At 55.1% G+C, this 14336-nt stretch overlaps 3 protein-coding genes across 6 annotated transcripts; 2 read left to right on the top strand and 1 right to left on the bottom strand.

Moving 5' to 3' along the window:
* The first annotated feature begins 333 nt into the window (after positions 1-333).
* Positions 334-2397, top strand: B3GALT4 (beta-1,3-galactosyltransferase 4). Of its 2 annotated transcripts, none has more exons than XM_070360852.1 (2): positions 334-449; positions 934-2397. In XM_070360852.1, the coding sequence occupies exon 2, from the start codon at positions 957-959 to the stop codon at positions 2091-2093; it is 1137 nt and encodes a 378-aa protein (XP_070216953.1). In that variant the 5' UTR covers positions 334-449; positions 934-956; the 3' UTR covers positions 2094-2397. The 2 variants fall into 2 exon arrangements, with proteins under 2 accessions (XP_070216953.1, XP_070216952.1); XM_070360851.1 differs by lacking the exon at positions 334-449 and adding an exon at positions 643-790.
* Positions 2398-2651: 254 nt separating this feature from the next.
* Positions 2652-12034, bottom strand: WDR46 (WD repeat domain 46). The gene is given in 16 exon segments (XM_005891395.2): positions 2652-2915; positions 3022-3135; positions 3262-3357; positions 3500-3594; positions 3733-4046; positions 9476-9575; positions 9888-10023; positions 10143-10293; positions 10400-10504; positions 10742-10803; positions 10933-11020; positions 11145-11220; positions 11223-11256; positions 11391-11471; positions 11581-11775; positions 11875-12034. Coding segments are annotated over 16 exon segments (1815 nt in total). The 5' UTR covers positions 11944-12034; the 3' UTR covers positions 2652-2816.
* A 281-nt stretch (positions 12035-12315) lies between these two features.
* Positions 12316-13628, top strand: PFDN6 (prefoldin subunit 6). Of its 3 annotated transcripts, none has more exons than XM_070360853.1 (5): positions 12316-12438; positions 12520-12663; positions 12906-12976; positions 13058-13182; positions 13418-13628. In XM_070360853.1, exons 2-5 carry the CDS (start codon positions 12600-12602, stop codon positions 13545-13547), a joined length of 390 nt encoding a protein of 129 aa, XP_070216954.1. In that variant the 5' UTR covers positions 12316-12438; positions 12520-12599; the 3' UTR covers positions 13548-13628. The 3 variants fall into 3 exon arrangements, with proteins under 3 accessions (XP_070216954.1, XP_014332372.1, XP_005891456.1); XM_014476886.2 differs by having other exon boundaries at positions 12322-12438; positions 12585-12663; XM_005891394.3 differs by lacking the exon at positions 12316-12438 and having other exon boundaries at positions 12445-12663.
* Positions 13629-14336: the final 708 nt, after the last annotated feature.

Raw genomic sequence — 14336 nt, 5'->3', positions numbered from 1 at the left:
CCCACTCAGCTGCCCAGACATTGTCTTGGTCTTTGTGTCCTCGCTGCGCTCGGCTTCTCTTTAGTTGTGAGCATGGCTGCTCATTGCAGAGCACAGGCTCCGCGGCACGGTAGTGTGTAGGCACCGAAGTGGTGGTCCCTGGGCTCAGTTGCCCTAGGGCATGCGGCATTCCGGGACCTGGGGTGGGGTCTGTGTCCCCTGCGTTGACAGGTATATTCTAGAGAGCTCCCAACACTCTTGGTCTTGATTAAAGCTATGCTGTTGCCACACCCCCTTACCAGAAGCAACCTTTTACCTATTGGTGCCACTCTCCAGGTGGGTAGAGGGAGGAGCTGCACATTCACCCTCGAGGGGGCGCTCTCGGACATTCCAAGGCCCGGCTTCCCCTTGCTGGCTGGCGGGGTGTTGGGGCTTGCGCAGGTAGCTGAGCCTAGCCAGCGGTCGGTTAGGTGAGTATCTGCGTATTGACCGCCGTACGTCTCCGAAGGCTGGAGATGCTGGTGTTGGTGACCTGGAAACGTTGAGCCCCGCCGCGCGGGGGTGGGTGTGGGGAGGCGCCGGCCGCACGGCGTCCGGCCGATGTGGCCGAGGCCCGCGGATCCAAACCCGCTTCCCGTTTTGGGCAAAGACCCCCCTTGCGCACCCCCCGCTCCCTCCAGTCTGTGTTCCGCCAAGCGCGCAGCCGCGGAGCTTCCGGCGGGGGCTGCGCACGCCACGCCTTCCGGCGGGGAGGGGCGGCGAGCGGAGACGGCCGGCCATGGAGCCGGGCCTTGTCGGCCGCGCCGACCAGGTAACGTCCCCGCGGGCCCCGCCGCGAGGGCAGCTTAGGGCGTCGGCACCGGCCGCCGCCCCGTCCCGGGGGTGGCTCGCTGCAGGCCGCTGTCTGAGAGCCGCGCTCCGCGGCCTCTAACCACGCCCGGTCTCTCCCCCCAGGTGCCCTCTGGCCGCGCCGCACCATGCGCCCCGGCTTGTCCCGGCGCCTGCTCCTGGCCGCCCTGCTGCTCCTGCTCGTCTGGACCCTCTTTGGGCCCTCCGGCCTCGGGGAGGAGCTGTTGAGCCTCTCCCTGGCCTCCTTGCTCCCCGGCCCGGCCTCGCCCGGGCCGCCCCTGGCCCTGCCCCGCCTCCTGATCCCCAACGAGGCGGCGTGCGGCGCGCCCGGCCCCCCTCCCTTCCTCCTGATCCTGGTCTGCACCGCCCCGGACAACCTGAACCAGAGAAACGCCATCCGGGCCTCCTGGGGCCGCCTGCGCGAGGTCCGCGGGCTCAGGGTGCAGACTGTTTTCCTGCTGGGAGAGCCCGGCTGGGGGTCGCGCGGGAGCGACCTGGTGTGGGAGTCGGCGGCCCACGGGGACATCATGCAGGCAGCCTTCCAGGACTCCTACCGCAACCTCACCCTCAAGACCCTCAGCGGGCTGAGCTGGGCCGACAGACACTGCCCCACGGCCCGCTACATCCTCAAGACCGACGATGATGTGTTCGTCAACGTCCCCGAACTGGTGTCGGAGCTGGTCAGGCGGGGAGGCCGCTGGGAGCAATGGGAGACGGGCGTGGGGCCCCCGAGAAAGGCGAAGGCTGGAGATGAGAAGTGGGACGGAAGCCCCACCTTGGGGAGCCAGCCAGTGCCTCTCTTGTACTTGGGTCGCGTGCATTGGCGGGTGCAGCCCTCTCGGTCACCGGGAGGCAAGCACCAGGTATCGGAGGAGCAGTGGCCTCCCTCCTGGGGCCCCTTTCCCCCCTACGCCTCAGGCACGGGCTATGTGCTATCAGCTTCTGCTGTGCAGCTTATCCTGAAGGTGGCCAGCCGGGCACCCCTTCTGCCCCTGGAGGATGTTTTTGTGGGGTTAAGTGCCCGCCGAGGAGGCCTTGCCCCAACCCACTGTGTCAAGCTGGCTGGTGCCACCCACTACCCCCTGGATCGGTGCTGCTATGGGAAATTCCTTCTGACATCGCACAAGTTGGACCCCTGGGAGATGCAGGAAGCCTGGAAGCTAGTGGGTGGCTCTGATGGGGAAAGAACTGTACCTTTCTGCTCCTGGCTCCAGGGGCTCCTGGGCATCCTGCGATGCCGGTTAATAGCTTGGCTTCACAGCTGAGAGGGCCTGAGCGCCCAGGAGAGGGGTGTGGAATGGAGGGTCCAGCCAGCACCCCCCCCCCCACTTTCTTTCTCCCAGGCCCAAAGCAGGAGCGCTAGTTGGCTGCAGCTGAGCAAGCTGCTCCACACAGGTGCTCGGGCTGTCACTGAAGACTGAGGGTCACAGGAGGGACCTAGGGGGCTGCCTGGCCTGCCAGCCCCAGAGATGGTCTTCAGGAAGAACCACACACGCTGGCTTGTTCTCTCCAGCCATGGCAGGGGAGGGGCATAGGCCCCTCAATAAACTTGTCTTTTTTCTTCTTTGAGTGTGTGGTCCAGGACTCTCAGAACACAATCCTGGGAAACCCAGAGGCTACCAGAGCCTGCTGGTGGGGAAGGCCATCTCCAGGGACTTGGAGCACACCTCTCCCTGGAGGAAGGCCTTAGGGAGCTGGAGGAGGCCACAGCGCCCACAAGATGGGTGGGGCCAGAGGGGAGACACAGCCCCTCACGTCCAAGAGTAGCCCCAGGGTGCACGCAGGCAGGGGACAGGTTCACGGGATGATTGAGACACGGTATCCAAAAGTCCACGTTCCTTTTTAATACCGACCACCCCCCACCCCAGGAACCAGCTGTCCTCCCCAGGAGGAAGGGGGCTCCCTGCTCCCTCCTCATTCCAGGGACGGGTAATTCCCCACAGGTGGGCGTGGGGAGAGAATGTTTCTCCTGGGTCCGGGAGCCTGACTCAGCGCACGAATCTGTCCAGGGCCGACGGCCGGGCCCCCGTGGACTTGGCCTTCTCTTGCTTCTGCAGTTGCTGCTCCAGGCTCTGGCGGATTTTGTCCTGGGTAGGGAGAGACAGGTGAGAAGTGGCAGGTGGATGAGGCCAGCGGGGCCAGCAGGAGGGCGTTCCCCTTGGGATGCCCAGCCCGCCCCCGGTGCCCGCTCACCCTGTGCTCCTGGTCCATGACCTTCCTCTTCCTCTTTACCAGACTCGCGGTCGAGCTGCGACCTTTCTGCTTTGGCTTTGGCTGGAAGGGAGTCCTGGCATCGGGATCGTAGCCCTGAGGAAGGGGAGGGAGGTGAAAGCTGCAGCAGCCTCTGAGGCAGGGAGCTGTGCTTCTGAGGATGCAGTGGGGATGGGACGTGGTGGGAAGGGGCACCCAGGCCCTCGGAGCCCCGCTCCGTACCAGCCTCTCTGCCCGTTCCTTCTTTGCCTGCTCCAAAGAGATGACATCGACCTCTGCCAGGGCTCGTGGATCCAGACAGATGAGCTCGGCGGGCACCTGGATGCAACACAGAGGGACGGACGGGTAAGGATCCACAGGAAGGTGACACCAAAGAGGGACAGAAAGCAGAGGCACTGCTGAAATCCTTTCTTCCTAAGACCCCCCGCCCCAGCCCGCGGGGGCGCAGGCGCATCCTCACCTTCTCTAGCAGCGCCTTCACCTCCCACTCCTGCCGCTGCTTCCGGCTCCTGTATGGGTTACTCTCCAGGCCGTCAAAGTTGGGTTCGGCAGCCCCTGGAGGGAGAGGGGGCACGTGGAACTATAACAGGAACCTGCTCCAGCCTGACAGGAGCCCCCTGCTGTCTCAGGGTCCGGCCCACAAAAGCCTCCATTTCGAGGTCATCGCTTGGAGCCCCAGCCCTGCCTGCTCACCAGGGACCAGCATGCTGGTGATGCCCCCGCTGTGCCCCACTCCCAGCACATCCTCATAGGGGCAGAACTGAAGGCCGTGCACGTGGCCCGAGAGCCGGTGCGTGAGGTAGGGCTGCTCCAGGGAAGGAGGGCTGGCCTTGCCCTGTCCTGCCCAAATGTTGACCACATCGCCCATTCCCGCTGCCAGCAGTCCCCGCTGGGAGAACGCCAGGTGCCCTGCTCCTTGGGGCAGGGTCCGAGCGCTCAGAGGCTGGAACGTCCCTCGCAGGTCGAAGACCTTCAGCTGGTGGTCCAGGCCAGAGGTGGCCATGTGCCTGGGAGTGAGAGAGGGAAGTTAATCACAGCATGAAGCATCAGGTCTGCTGGGAGAGAAGATGACTGATAAGGACGGAACCACTACCACCACCCACCTCTTTTCATTTCCCTTTTACAGAGAGGAAACTGAAGTATTGGGGTGAGTGGTGGAGCTAGAATTCAAGTCAGAGCTGTGTCTTTACTGTCTTTTCTCACCACATGTGAATGAAAGGGAGGATGCATGTGACAATCTACACTCAGGTGTGAGGTCACATCACACAGACAGGCAGCCCAGCAGTCAGCAGAGGGAAAGGCTGATGGCAATGGTCAGGGAGGGCTTTGTGGGACTTGAGCCATTCTAGGTAATAATCAAGAAAGCACAAGAGGATTGCTTCTCAGCCTTTTGGCTAAGATCAAGTGAGGAAAGCACAAGAGGGCTTCCCTGGTGGCTCAGTGCTGGAGAATCTCCCTGCCGATGCAGGAGACAAGGGTTCAGTCCCTGATTTGAGAAGATCCCACATGCCGCGGAGCAGCTGGGCCTGTGCTCTAGAACCTGGGAGTTGAGCCCACATGCCCCAATTACTGAGACCCTCGTGCCCTGAAGCCCATGGTCCGCAAGAGAAACCACCGAATGAGAAGCCTGCTCACCGCAACTAGAGAAAAGCCCACGCAGCAGTGAAGACCCAGCACGGGCAAGGATAAAAATAGAAAGCACAAGGAGCAATTTAAAGATTGTAGCTGAAAACTGAAAAGGTTTAAATGAAACTCACTTTAAAAAAGCGTAAGAAACAGAGACACACAGCAGGTTTAAATAAATGAACATCAGACTGTGGACACAGGAAGATGGAAATGAGTTTGTTTTCCCGGCTGGTGGAATATGGCCAGGCGGGGACAAACTGCAGAGGCTCCTGAAGGTCAGATGGGAGACCGACAGTCCCCAAAGTGGCTCTCTGGCAGTGACAGGCCAAAAGGTGGAGGCTGCATGGACCCGAGAAAACCTTAGAAAGCAAGGAAGTGATGCGCTAGAAGGCCCCTTTCGCTAGAAGGAGGAAGGGCAAGGTTGGTGACCAGATCCTCTGGAGAAAGGGACTTGCCTGGTGGCCCAGTGGTTAAGAATCAGCTTTGTAATGCAGAGGACACAGATTCGATCCTTGGTCTGGGAACTAAGATCCCACATGCCATGGAGCAACCAAGCCTGCTCAGTACAACTAGAAAGGTCCTATGTGATACAGCTAAGACCCTATATAGTTAAATTAAAAAAGAATTGTCAAAAGTCCTCTTAAGGATGTGTGTACCGCATAAGACATTTACTTTCAGAGACTGGAGTTTCTATGGATATTCAAGTTGCTCAGAGATGCTGAAGGGTGGCCAGCCAGGTCAGGGCATGTCTGTTTGGCAGACGCTGAAGACTCACATTTTAACCTTGACTGTGAGCCCAGGAAGAAAACACTAAGGCGCTCCTCTGAGCAGAGACTTGGCCTGTGATGGGACTGATGCAAGACCCAGCTGGATACCTGTCCTGACAAGACAGACAGGGCCCAGCTCCACCCGAGGGAGAGGTCATGAGCACAAACCAGGACTTGCTGAGGGCTCCTGGGACACAGGTCACAGCCTTCACTGGGCCAACAACTCAAGGGCACCCGCTGGCTCCTGCCCCCCACACCCACCTCTGGAAGCCTCTGTGCAGACACCCACCTGGTAGCCAGATGGGCATCCAGACCATGCCACCATCCTACTGAACTTGCAAGAAACAGATCAACTCTGAGGGTCCAGTCCAATCCTAATGCAAGCTTCCAGGAAGCCTGCTGAGGATGACAGCCCGCGGCATCTCTGGAGCCCCTGTGGCCGGTCTGAGGCAGCCCTGAGGAGGACCAGAGCTACACGAGTGGGCCCAAAGTCAAGAACCAGAGCTGTTTGGCATTGGGCTGTTGGCCAAACCTCTGTGAACAACTGACGGAGCCTTGAGCAGAAGCAGCTGACCTAGGCAGCCCAGGGAAGGCCAAGTCCAGCTTGGGTCCAGGGGCCCATAGAAGGCAGAAGGCCCTGGAAGAGGCCCCCACTCTCCTAGATCCAGACTGGCACAGACCTGGAGTAAAGGGGAAGAACCAAACCACCAATCCACAAAGACACAACCAGAGGGCCCCGGGGGCCTGAGCAGTCAGCAGGCTTTCCACAGCCACTGGGCTTCTGCATTCTGACTTCCTGAGCGGTGGTATACGAGGAAGAAAGCCATGTGGGAAGACGTATTCCGATAGGACACCCTAAAAGAAGGAAGAACCAGAGGCTGGAACTCTGAGGTGGCAAGGACTGGAAGCAGCAGACCCTGGAGGGGAAAAGCAGCAAGGGCTTCACAGGTCGTGAGCAGTAACGGGGCGATGCAGCCAAAGCCACCAGCAGGGCCTGGGCTCCCGAGGAGCGCTCAGCCAACAGTGATTCTGCGTCTGCCATGACTGATGGCTGAAGAACACGAAGCTATGGGGACAGCTAGCAAGAAGTCGTGTTCTGGGTGAGGGCAATGTGGCAGAAAGGGAGCAGGCCGGGAGAAGCTGTGGGCGGGGGTGCAGCATCCAGCGACGGACACGGTAACGGTGGGGAGATGGGAGACGACTGAGCAGAGCCTGAGGGTTTCGCCCGGCCCACCAACTCCTCAGCTGTGGTTGTAAATAAAGTGTAACTGGAACACCCCATCAGGGCAGATTCATCCTTCTACCCCCAGAACCCAGCCTACAGCTGGCACCCAATGAATGCCTGATGGATCAAAGAATTTGAGAAAAACACGTGGGAACTTGTGGGAAAGTCTGCAAGATCCAGACATACATACAATACAAACCAGACAAAACAGCTATGGAAACGCAAATAGTCTCTCAGGAAGGGTGGAAATTCAAAGCAGACTGGCCACCCAAAGCCCCCACAGCACCAGCCAGACCTAAAGAGAACAGTCGTCTTTACGACGATGATGAAACAGCGCTCCCCACCTACCAGGCACCGTGTGCGCCTCTGAATACCTTGACTGGTGTTCACATCTACAACAGCTTCCTAACTGAAGGCCAAGCTTGGCAAACTACGGCCCATGAGTCAACAAAACCAGCCCACCACTTTCTGTAGAGCCTACAAGCTCTACAGAATGGTTTTCACATTTTTAAGTGGTTGGGAAAAACATCAGAAGAAATATATTTCAAGACGTGAAAATTATTTGAAAACTCCAGTGTCAGTGTTCATAAATAAAGTCATGCTGGGACACAGCAATAGAGAGTTCCAGAAAAACATCTCCTTCTGCTTTATTGACTATGCCAAAGCCTTTGAATGTGTGGACCACAACAAACTCTGGAAAATTCTTCAAGAGATGGGAATACCAGACCACCTGACCTGCCTCTTGAGAAATGTGTATCAGGTCAGGAAGCAACAGTTAGAACTGGACATGGAACAACAGACTGGTTCCAAAGAGGAAAAGGAGTTCATCAAGGCTATATATTGTCACCCTGCTTATTTAACTTACGTGCAGAGTACATCATAAGAAATGCTAGGCTGGATGAAGCACAAGCCGGAATCAAGATTGCCAGGAGAAATATCAATAACCTCAGATATGCAGCTATCACCACCCTTATGGCAGAAAGCAAAGAAGAACTAAAGAGCCTCTTGATGAGAGTGAAAAAGTTGGCTTAAAGCTCAACATTCAGAAAACGAAGATCATGCATCTGGTCCCATCATTTCATGGCAAATAGATGGGGAAACAGTGAGAGACTATTTTCCTGGGCTCCAAAATCACTGCAGATGGTGATTGCAGCCATGAAATTAAAAGACACTTGCTCCTTGGAAGAAAAGTTATGACTAACCTAGACAGCATATTGAAAAGCAGAGACATGACTTTGCCAACAAAGGTCCATCTAGTCAAGGCTATGGTTTTTCCAGTGGTCATGTATGGATGTGAGAGTTGGACTATAAAGAAAGCTGAGTGCTGAAGAATTGATGCTTTTGAAATCTGGTGTTGGAGAAGACCCTTGAGAGTCCCTTGGACTGCAAGGAGATCACACCAGTCCATCCTAAAGGAAATCAGTCCTGAGTATTCACTGGAAGGACTGATGCTGAAGCTGAAATGCCAATACTTTGGCCACCTGCTGCGAAGAAGTGACTCATTGGAAAAGACCCTGATGCTGAGAAAGATTGAAGGCAGGAGGAGAAGGGGACGACAGAGGATGAGATGGTTGGATGACATCACCGACTCAATGGACATGAGTTTTGAGTAAACTCCGGGAGTTGGTGATGGACAGGGAGGCCTGGCCTGCTGCAATCCATGGGGTCGCAAAGAGTCAGACACGAGTGAGCAAATGAACTGAACTGGGACACAGCTACACTCATTTGGTTACTTGTTCTGTGGCTGCTTTTTGTGCTAAGGTAGCACAGTATTGTGGTCAAGCAGACACCACATCTTATCTCTCTGCACTGCTGCCCAGAACACTATAATCTCAGTGACACACATCACTTCAGAGCATTTCAAGCACCATCCGTCTTATCATCTATCTGTGTGAAAAGATGTCTGCAAAGATAAAATACTCAAAAGTCAAAGTGTTAGTCACTCAGTTGTATCTGACTCTTTGTGACCTCATGGACTGCAGCCTATTGGGCTCCTCTGTCCATGGAATTCGCCAAGCGAGAATACTAGAGTGGGTAACTATTCTGTTCTCCAAGCGATCTTCCTGACCAAGGGATCAAACCCGGGTCTCCTGCATTGCAGGCAGATTCTTTACCGTCAGAGCCACCAGGGAAGCCCAAAATACCCAAAACCTCTTCACAAATTGGCAGCTGTAGATCAACATTTGCAGTTGAGTTGGATGATTTGGAACACTAACTTTGAACCTCAACTAAACTAAGTGCTATGCTCAAAAACAGGAATTCATGGATTTCCCTGGCAGTACAGGGGTGAGGACTCTATAATTCCAATGCAAGGGGGGGCAGGTTCCATCCCTGGTTGGAAAACTGAAGATCCTGCATGCCACATGGCATGGCAGAAAAACAAACAAAAACAGGAGTCCAATTATTTCCAAGAGTAGACCTATATTACACAAATATTGCATTCAATTCTTTTTCTCATTAATAATTTGGCATCCATTGTTTCTTCTCTTGTTATTTAAGAACCTACATAAAGCACTCAGTTGTGCTCCGTTACCAACAAAGCCTAAAATATTTACTATCGGGCCCCTTAAAGTCTTCTGGCCCTTGAGCAAGATACTCATATCCCCAGTCTCAGGGTGAAGACCATGTACACCGAGGTCACCTAACATGCCTGCCAACATGGTTGGTAAGGGGTAACACCAGGATTTAAGGCCAGCTTGGGTGCAGAGTCTGTGCTCCCAAAGGCGCACTACCTTTGAGGACTTTCTCTCAAGCTGAGACACCACCCCACCGCCCCCGCCCCCAGCCCCAGCACCTCAGGCCCAAACAACTGACTTACATGCCTGTAGAATCTACTGCCACAGCCCGGACTCCACCTCGGTGACAGAGAATCTTTACCAGTGGCTCCTTCATGGCTGGGCTCCATAAAGACACAGTCCCTGTGCACCAGAGAAGAGCAGAAGTTACTAATAGGGTGCTGAGGCAATTAAACCTGCAAAAGAGGGGGATTCGGGGCCAAGAGGTAAGAAAAGAGGGGAACAGAGGGGCAACCTGAAGGGACTCGTTAAGTACAAATACAGACGAAAAGCTGGGGCATTCCCTGATGATCCAGGGGGTGGGACTCAGCTTTCACTGCTGTGGGCCAAGGTTCAATCCCTGGTCAGGGAACCAAGATCATACAAGCCACATGACATGGCCAAAAAGAAAAGCAAGACAGGATGGTGAGGGTTAAAGTTCTGCCAGGCACCAACCATTACTGTGTCCGAGATGGATGACGGCATTGTAAGGGTTCTGAGTCATGACGCTGAGCCGTCCAGCCCGAGCATTCAGAGCTGCCACGATCTTTCCCACTGACACGTCCAGGTAGGTCAGAAACCCTGTCTCTGACTGTGAGAGAGAGAGGGAAGGAGACCGGATTGCCCTCTGTCCTCCCCCTACTGGGGCCCCAGGGGAGGGACGGTCTTCTCAGGGCTGCCATCTGGTCCCTGCACTCTGCAGTCACTCACAGCTGTGGCCAGGAGGAAGTGGAAAGGCAGGAACTCAAGTCGGGTGACCCGGTCACAGCGGCGGACGCAATGGAGCTCTATGCCCTGGTTGTCGTAAATGTGAAGCCAGCGGTTCTGGGCAACAGCGAGCAGTGCCTCAGAATGCAGAAACCTGAGAGGGGCGGAGGAGCGGAGCAATGTGAAAGGGAGTCACCAGCTGTCGATTGATCAGTGACGGGCTGTCTCATCCCCACCGGCCGCTGACCAAGGCCACTGACCGGATGTCCCGCACTGCCTCCATGACGTTGATCTCACACATAAGCTTCTTTGTTACCCAGTCGAGGGCAGCCACATGACCCCGGCGTCCTCCAAAAGCCAGGTGTCTGTTGAAGGTGGAGGACAGGCAGGGTGTCAGTTCAAGGCGTGTGTGTAGGGCAGGCGCCCGGACTCAAGGGTCTGTCCCACGCCAGCTCCTCCTCTCCAGGTGAGAGGAGAGATGTTACCACACACGCTTATCACACATGCAAGCAAATAACAAGACCCTCCCCACGTCAACAACCCAGATGTACACTGCTATGGCTGAGATGGACTAGGCTAAAGTCAATGGAATTCAACCTTACCTCCCAGTTCTAGAGTAATTTAGCCTGTAGGGTCCAAACTGCCTCAAGTTCAAGTCAAAATGCTGGAGAAGGGAATAGTGAAAAAAAGAAAAAAGAGAGTTGGTTCCTTTCAGGAATTTTCTAGTCCCCACTCCCGTCTTATTCTGCACCATCAGTCGACCCGCTGGGCCCTTTGCCATTCTCAGGCTCACTTTGGCTGCACTTGCAATGTCCACAGCCTCCACGATGTCAGCCTGGCGAATCTTCGCCGTGTCCTCCCCATCCTCTCCTTCCAGAAACCTGCAAGTGAGTGTGAGCGTTGCATTAAAGCTTCCTAATAAGAAGTGGGTGTCCCAGCATCACAATCAGAAATGAGAGCCCCATAAAGCAGGGGTTGGGGAGGCCCACATCAGGGTCCACTCACCCAGGTTCTTCAGTAAGCAGAAGCTCAGATCGAGCAGCTCTGACACTTGTTTCCTCTTCTTGGGCTTCAGCCACACAAGTCGGCTTCGCGTCTTGGTCTTCGGATGTGGTAGCTACAACATCGGTGGTGCGGATGGAGTGAGAGAAGGACAAAGGGATGTGGGGGTCACAGGAGAGCCCCGCCTCCATTCAACTCACCCAGACACTCCCTCCTGCAACCGCTCCCCACTCTCCGACTAGTCCTCACCTCCTTGGATTTGTCAATGCGACAGTACTTCTGAACCACCTCCACACTGACGGGGGCGGGACCTGCAAATGGGTCCTGGGCCTGCGGCAGGGAGGAGGCAATTGAGAAACAGGCTCGAGCTGACCCCAACCCCCCGACCCTGAAAGCACAAGACGACTTGCCTCGGCACCCCGGGAGGTCCCAGGCTCACCCCAGATAAGCTCCGCTGAGGCCTCGGACTCTTCAGTTCTCGGGGCTTCTTCGACATCCGAAACTTCTTTGAGGTGTCATTTTTCTTTGGCTTCTGGGGGCGGAGCTCTCGATTCCTCTTCCGCTTACGAGGGGGACCTGGAGAAGCTCCGGCAGCTGTCCCAGTGGTCTCTTGCTCCCAGTATCGCCGTGGTTTCTACCAGCAGAGCAGGATCCCTCGTATTCCGCGGCCCTTCGCCCCGCCCCTCGAACCCCGCAACTAAAAACTTCCCTTCCACCCCAAGGAGATCCCTACCTTCTTCTTGGTCTGCAGTCTGTCCTTCTTGGGTGGGACATTACTGCCCGGCTCGGGGACTGTCTCCATCTAGCCCACTAGAACCACGATCCACGTGCAAACTCCTCTCCACAGTTCCACAGTCGGATGGAAAACTCCCGGAAGTCCTCCGAGACTCATCCAATCAGCGCCGTTCCAGGTCGAAGCCTCCCAGGCGCCATCTTTAATGAGGGCGCGCTCCCCACTGAGGGGCGGGACCAAGGACCCCAGTGAGGCAACTTATGCCCAAGTGATGAAAGACGGGCACTCCGAGGTCAAGACCCAAGCAACCGTGCAGTTTCTTTTCCCATCTAGGTTTCTCCATCTTGCCTTAAATCCTTCCGCGTCTGGTCTTTTTAGCAGAACACCACACATTGACCATGTTAGAACTACATTTCCCGGCGTGCGTCAGATGACAGCTTCCGGTGCCGTCTTTCCCCAGCATTCTCTATTTACTTCCGGGTTCATCAATACTGAAGTGAGAGCTTGAGTCGGGGAGCGGTTCGGTTGAAGAGTTCGGGGTTCTGCCACTCCCTGAGGCCGGGGGTGAGTCGATATCCCGGACGAGGAGAGACTGCAGTGGGTGCCCCGAGGGGCTGCCTCTCAAGAGGGCTGTCACCTCCGCAGGCCAGAAAGGGGAGCCCGGGTACCTTCCAGAGCGAGACCCAGCGCCCCTCTCCTGCTACCCGCAGGCTTTCGTCCCCGCCATGGCTGAGCTAATCCAGAAGAAGCTGCAGGGAGAAGTGGAGAAATATCAACAGCTGCAGAAGGGTAAGGGAGCAGGGTAGGGGTGACCTCGCGGCAATTCCCTCACAACCCAAGTCTACACCCGAATAATGCATTCTGTCCCACCCCCGGCCCCAGCCTGCGGCTCCTTCCCCTTCTCTGTATTCTTCCCATTCCCTGTCCCGCCTGCCCATCCTTGGCTGCTTCCTCAGCTGTACGTTCTCACCAGGATTGTGGTGATCGGGTGGCACATGAGATGTCTCTAAACAAACCTTTTCATCCGCCAGACTTGAGTAAATCCATGTCAGGGAGGCAGAAACTAGAGGCACAACTAACAGAAAATAATATCGTGAAGGAGGTGAGAGACTGAGATTTGTGGGGCGGGGAGGGACCTGTTCTGGAAGTGATTCTGATCATGTTTTTCCCACTCCTCCATCAGGAACTGGCCTTGCTGGATGGATCCAACGTGGTGTTTAAACTTCTGGGGCCCGTGTTGGTCAAACAGGAGCTTGGGGAAGCTCGGGCCACAGTGGGGAAAAGGCTGGACTACATCACAGCTGAGATGTGAGTCTTCCTTCCACCCCACTGTGATGTACCTGATCCGTTGGGATAAAGGTGTTGAGAAACCTTTGTAGAGTCATTCTCCAGAGTAGCCCCCATTTGAGCAGGTCTTTCAACTCCATCCCTTTTCTTCATACTCCCCTTAGAGCTCAAGTTTCTGACCAATCTCCTTGTCTTCAGCACCCTCAAGAGTAAGTCTCACTAACTTCTCCTTATTTGCTTTTTTGCCTTTCCTCAGTAAGCGATATGAATCCCAGCTCCGAGACCTAGAGCAGCAGTCAGAACAACAGAGGGAGACCCTTGCTCAGCTGCAGCAGGAGTTTCAGCGGGCGCAGGCGGCAAAGGCAGGAGCTCCTGGGAAAGCCTGACCCTGTCCTGGGGGGTGGGGGAGGGGAAGGAATGAGGCAGCTCTAGGGTCTATACTGTAGCTAATAAAATGTGAAAATACCTGGCGTGTTCTGACCAGCCACTTCTGTTGTATTGTCTCCATCCTTTCCTCTGGTCCCTTCCCCCTCACCCCTACATTGCCTGCATTACTCTCTCAGATCCAAATTCTTGCACTGGAATTTCTGTGTGGCAGAGTAACCCTTCTTTCTTGAGACTAAAATCCGAAATGTCTCAAACCTAATTCTTGCCTGTATATGCAAGCCTTAACTCTCTCTTCTCTTGATTGGAAGCAACCAAGAAAAGGGCATTGACAGTGAGACAATTTGGGGAAAAGTTAAATTGAAAAACTCACAATTCTCTAACCTGCAACCCCAGAATGGAACATGGTAATCCTCTTTTGATGATTTCTTGTCATCTTCAAAATAGCCCTGGCATCTTAGTTCTTTTTAGTCTCTTTTCTTCCTAGACTTTGTTTAAATGTAGCTTAAATGGATTTCAGACCCCAGCACATAATGCATTGTGATATTCTAAGACCTCCAAGTTTGTACGTTGTCCATGAAGGGGTTCTTTCACTTTTTTGTCCTAAAATTGTCTTAGGAATTCAGAGCCAAGCGTGTTTTTCACACTGATCGCTTTAATTGGATACTTGACTTGGGTGTGTAACAACTGAGGAGAAAATGTAAGAGCCAATAAAGGGACCGGGGTGGAGAGGTTGCTGGAGAGGAATAAACCATTCTGAGGAAACTGTTCCCACCAAGCCCCTGCATCCA

Source organism: Bos mutus, chromosome 23, assembly GCF_027580195.1.
Source record: "Bos mutus isolate GX-2022 chromosome 23, NWIPB_WYAK_1.1, whole genome shotgun sequence".
NCBI lineage: Eukaryota > Metazoa > Chordata > Mammalia > Artiodactyla > Bovidae > Bos > Bos mutus.
Note: the sequence above shows the minus strand (reverse complement) of the source record. Positions and strands in the feature narration are given on the sequence as shown.

Excerpts from the sequence above, each read along its gene's own strand:
- B3GALT4 (XM_070360852.1), top strand. The coding sequence starts at position 957 with ATGCGCCCCGGCTTGTCCCGGCGCCTGCTCCTGGCCGCCCTGCTGCTC.
- PFDN6 (XM_070360853.1), top strand. The coding sequence starts at position 12,600 with ATGGCTGAGCTAATCCAGAAGAAGCTGCAGGGAGAAGTGGAGAAATAT. Across the intron at positions 12,664-12,905 it reads ATATCAACAGCTGCAGAAGG|ACTTGAGTAAATCCATGTCA; the intron begins GTAAGGGAGCAG and ends TTCATCCGCCAG. Across the intron at positions 13,183-13,417 it reads GACTACATCACAGCTGAGAT|TAAGCGATATGAATCCCAGC; the intron begins GTGAGTCTTCCT and ends GCCTTTCCTCAG.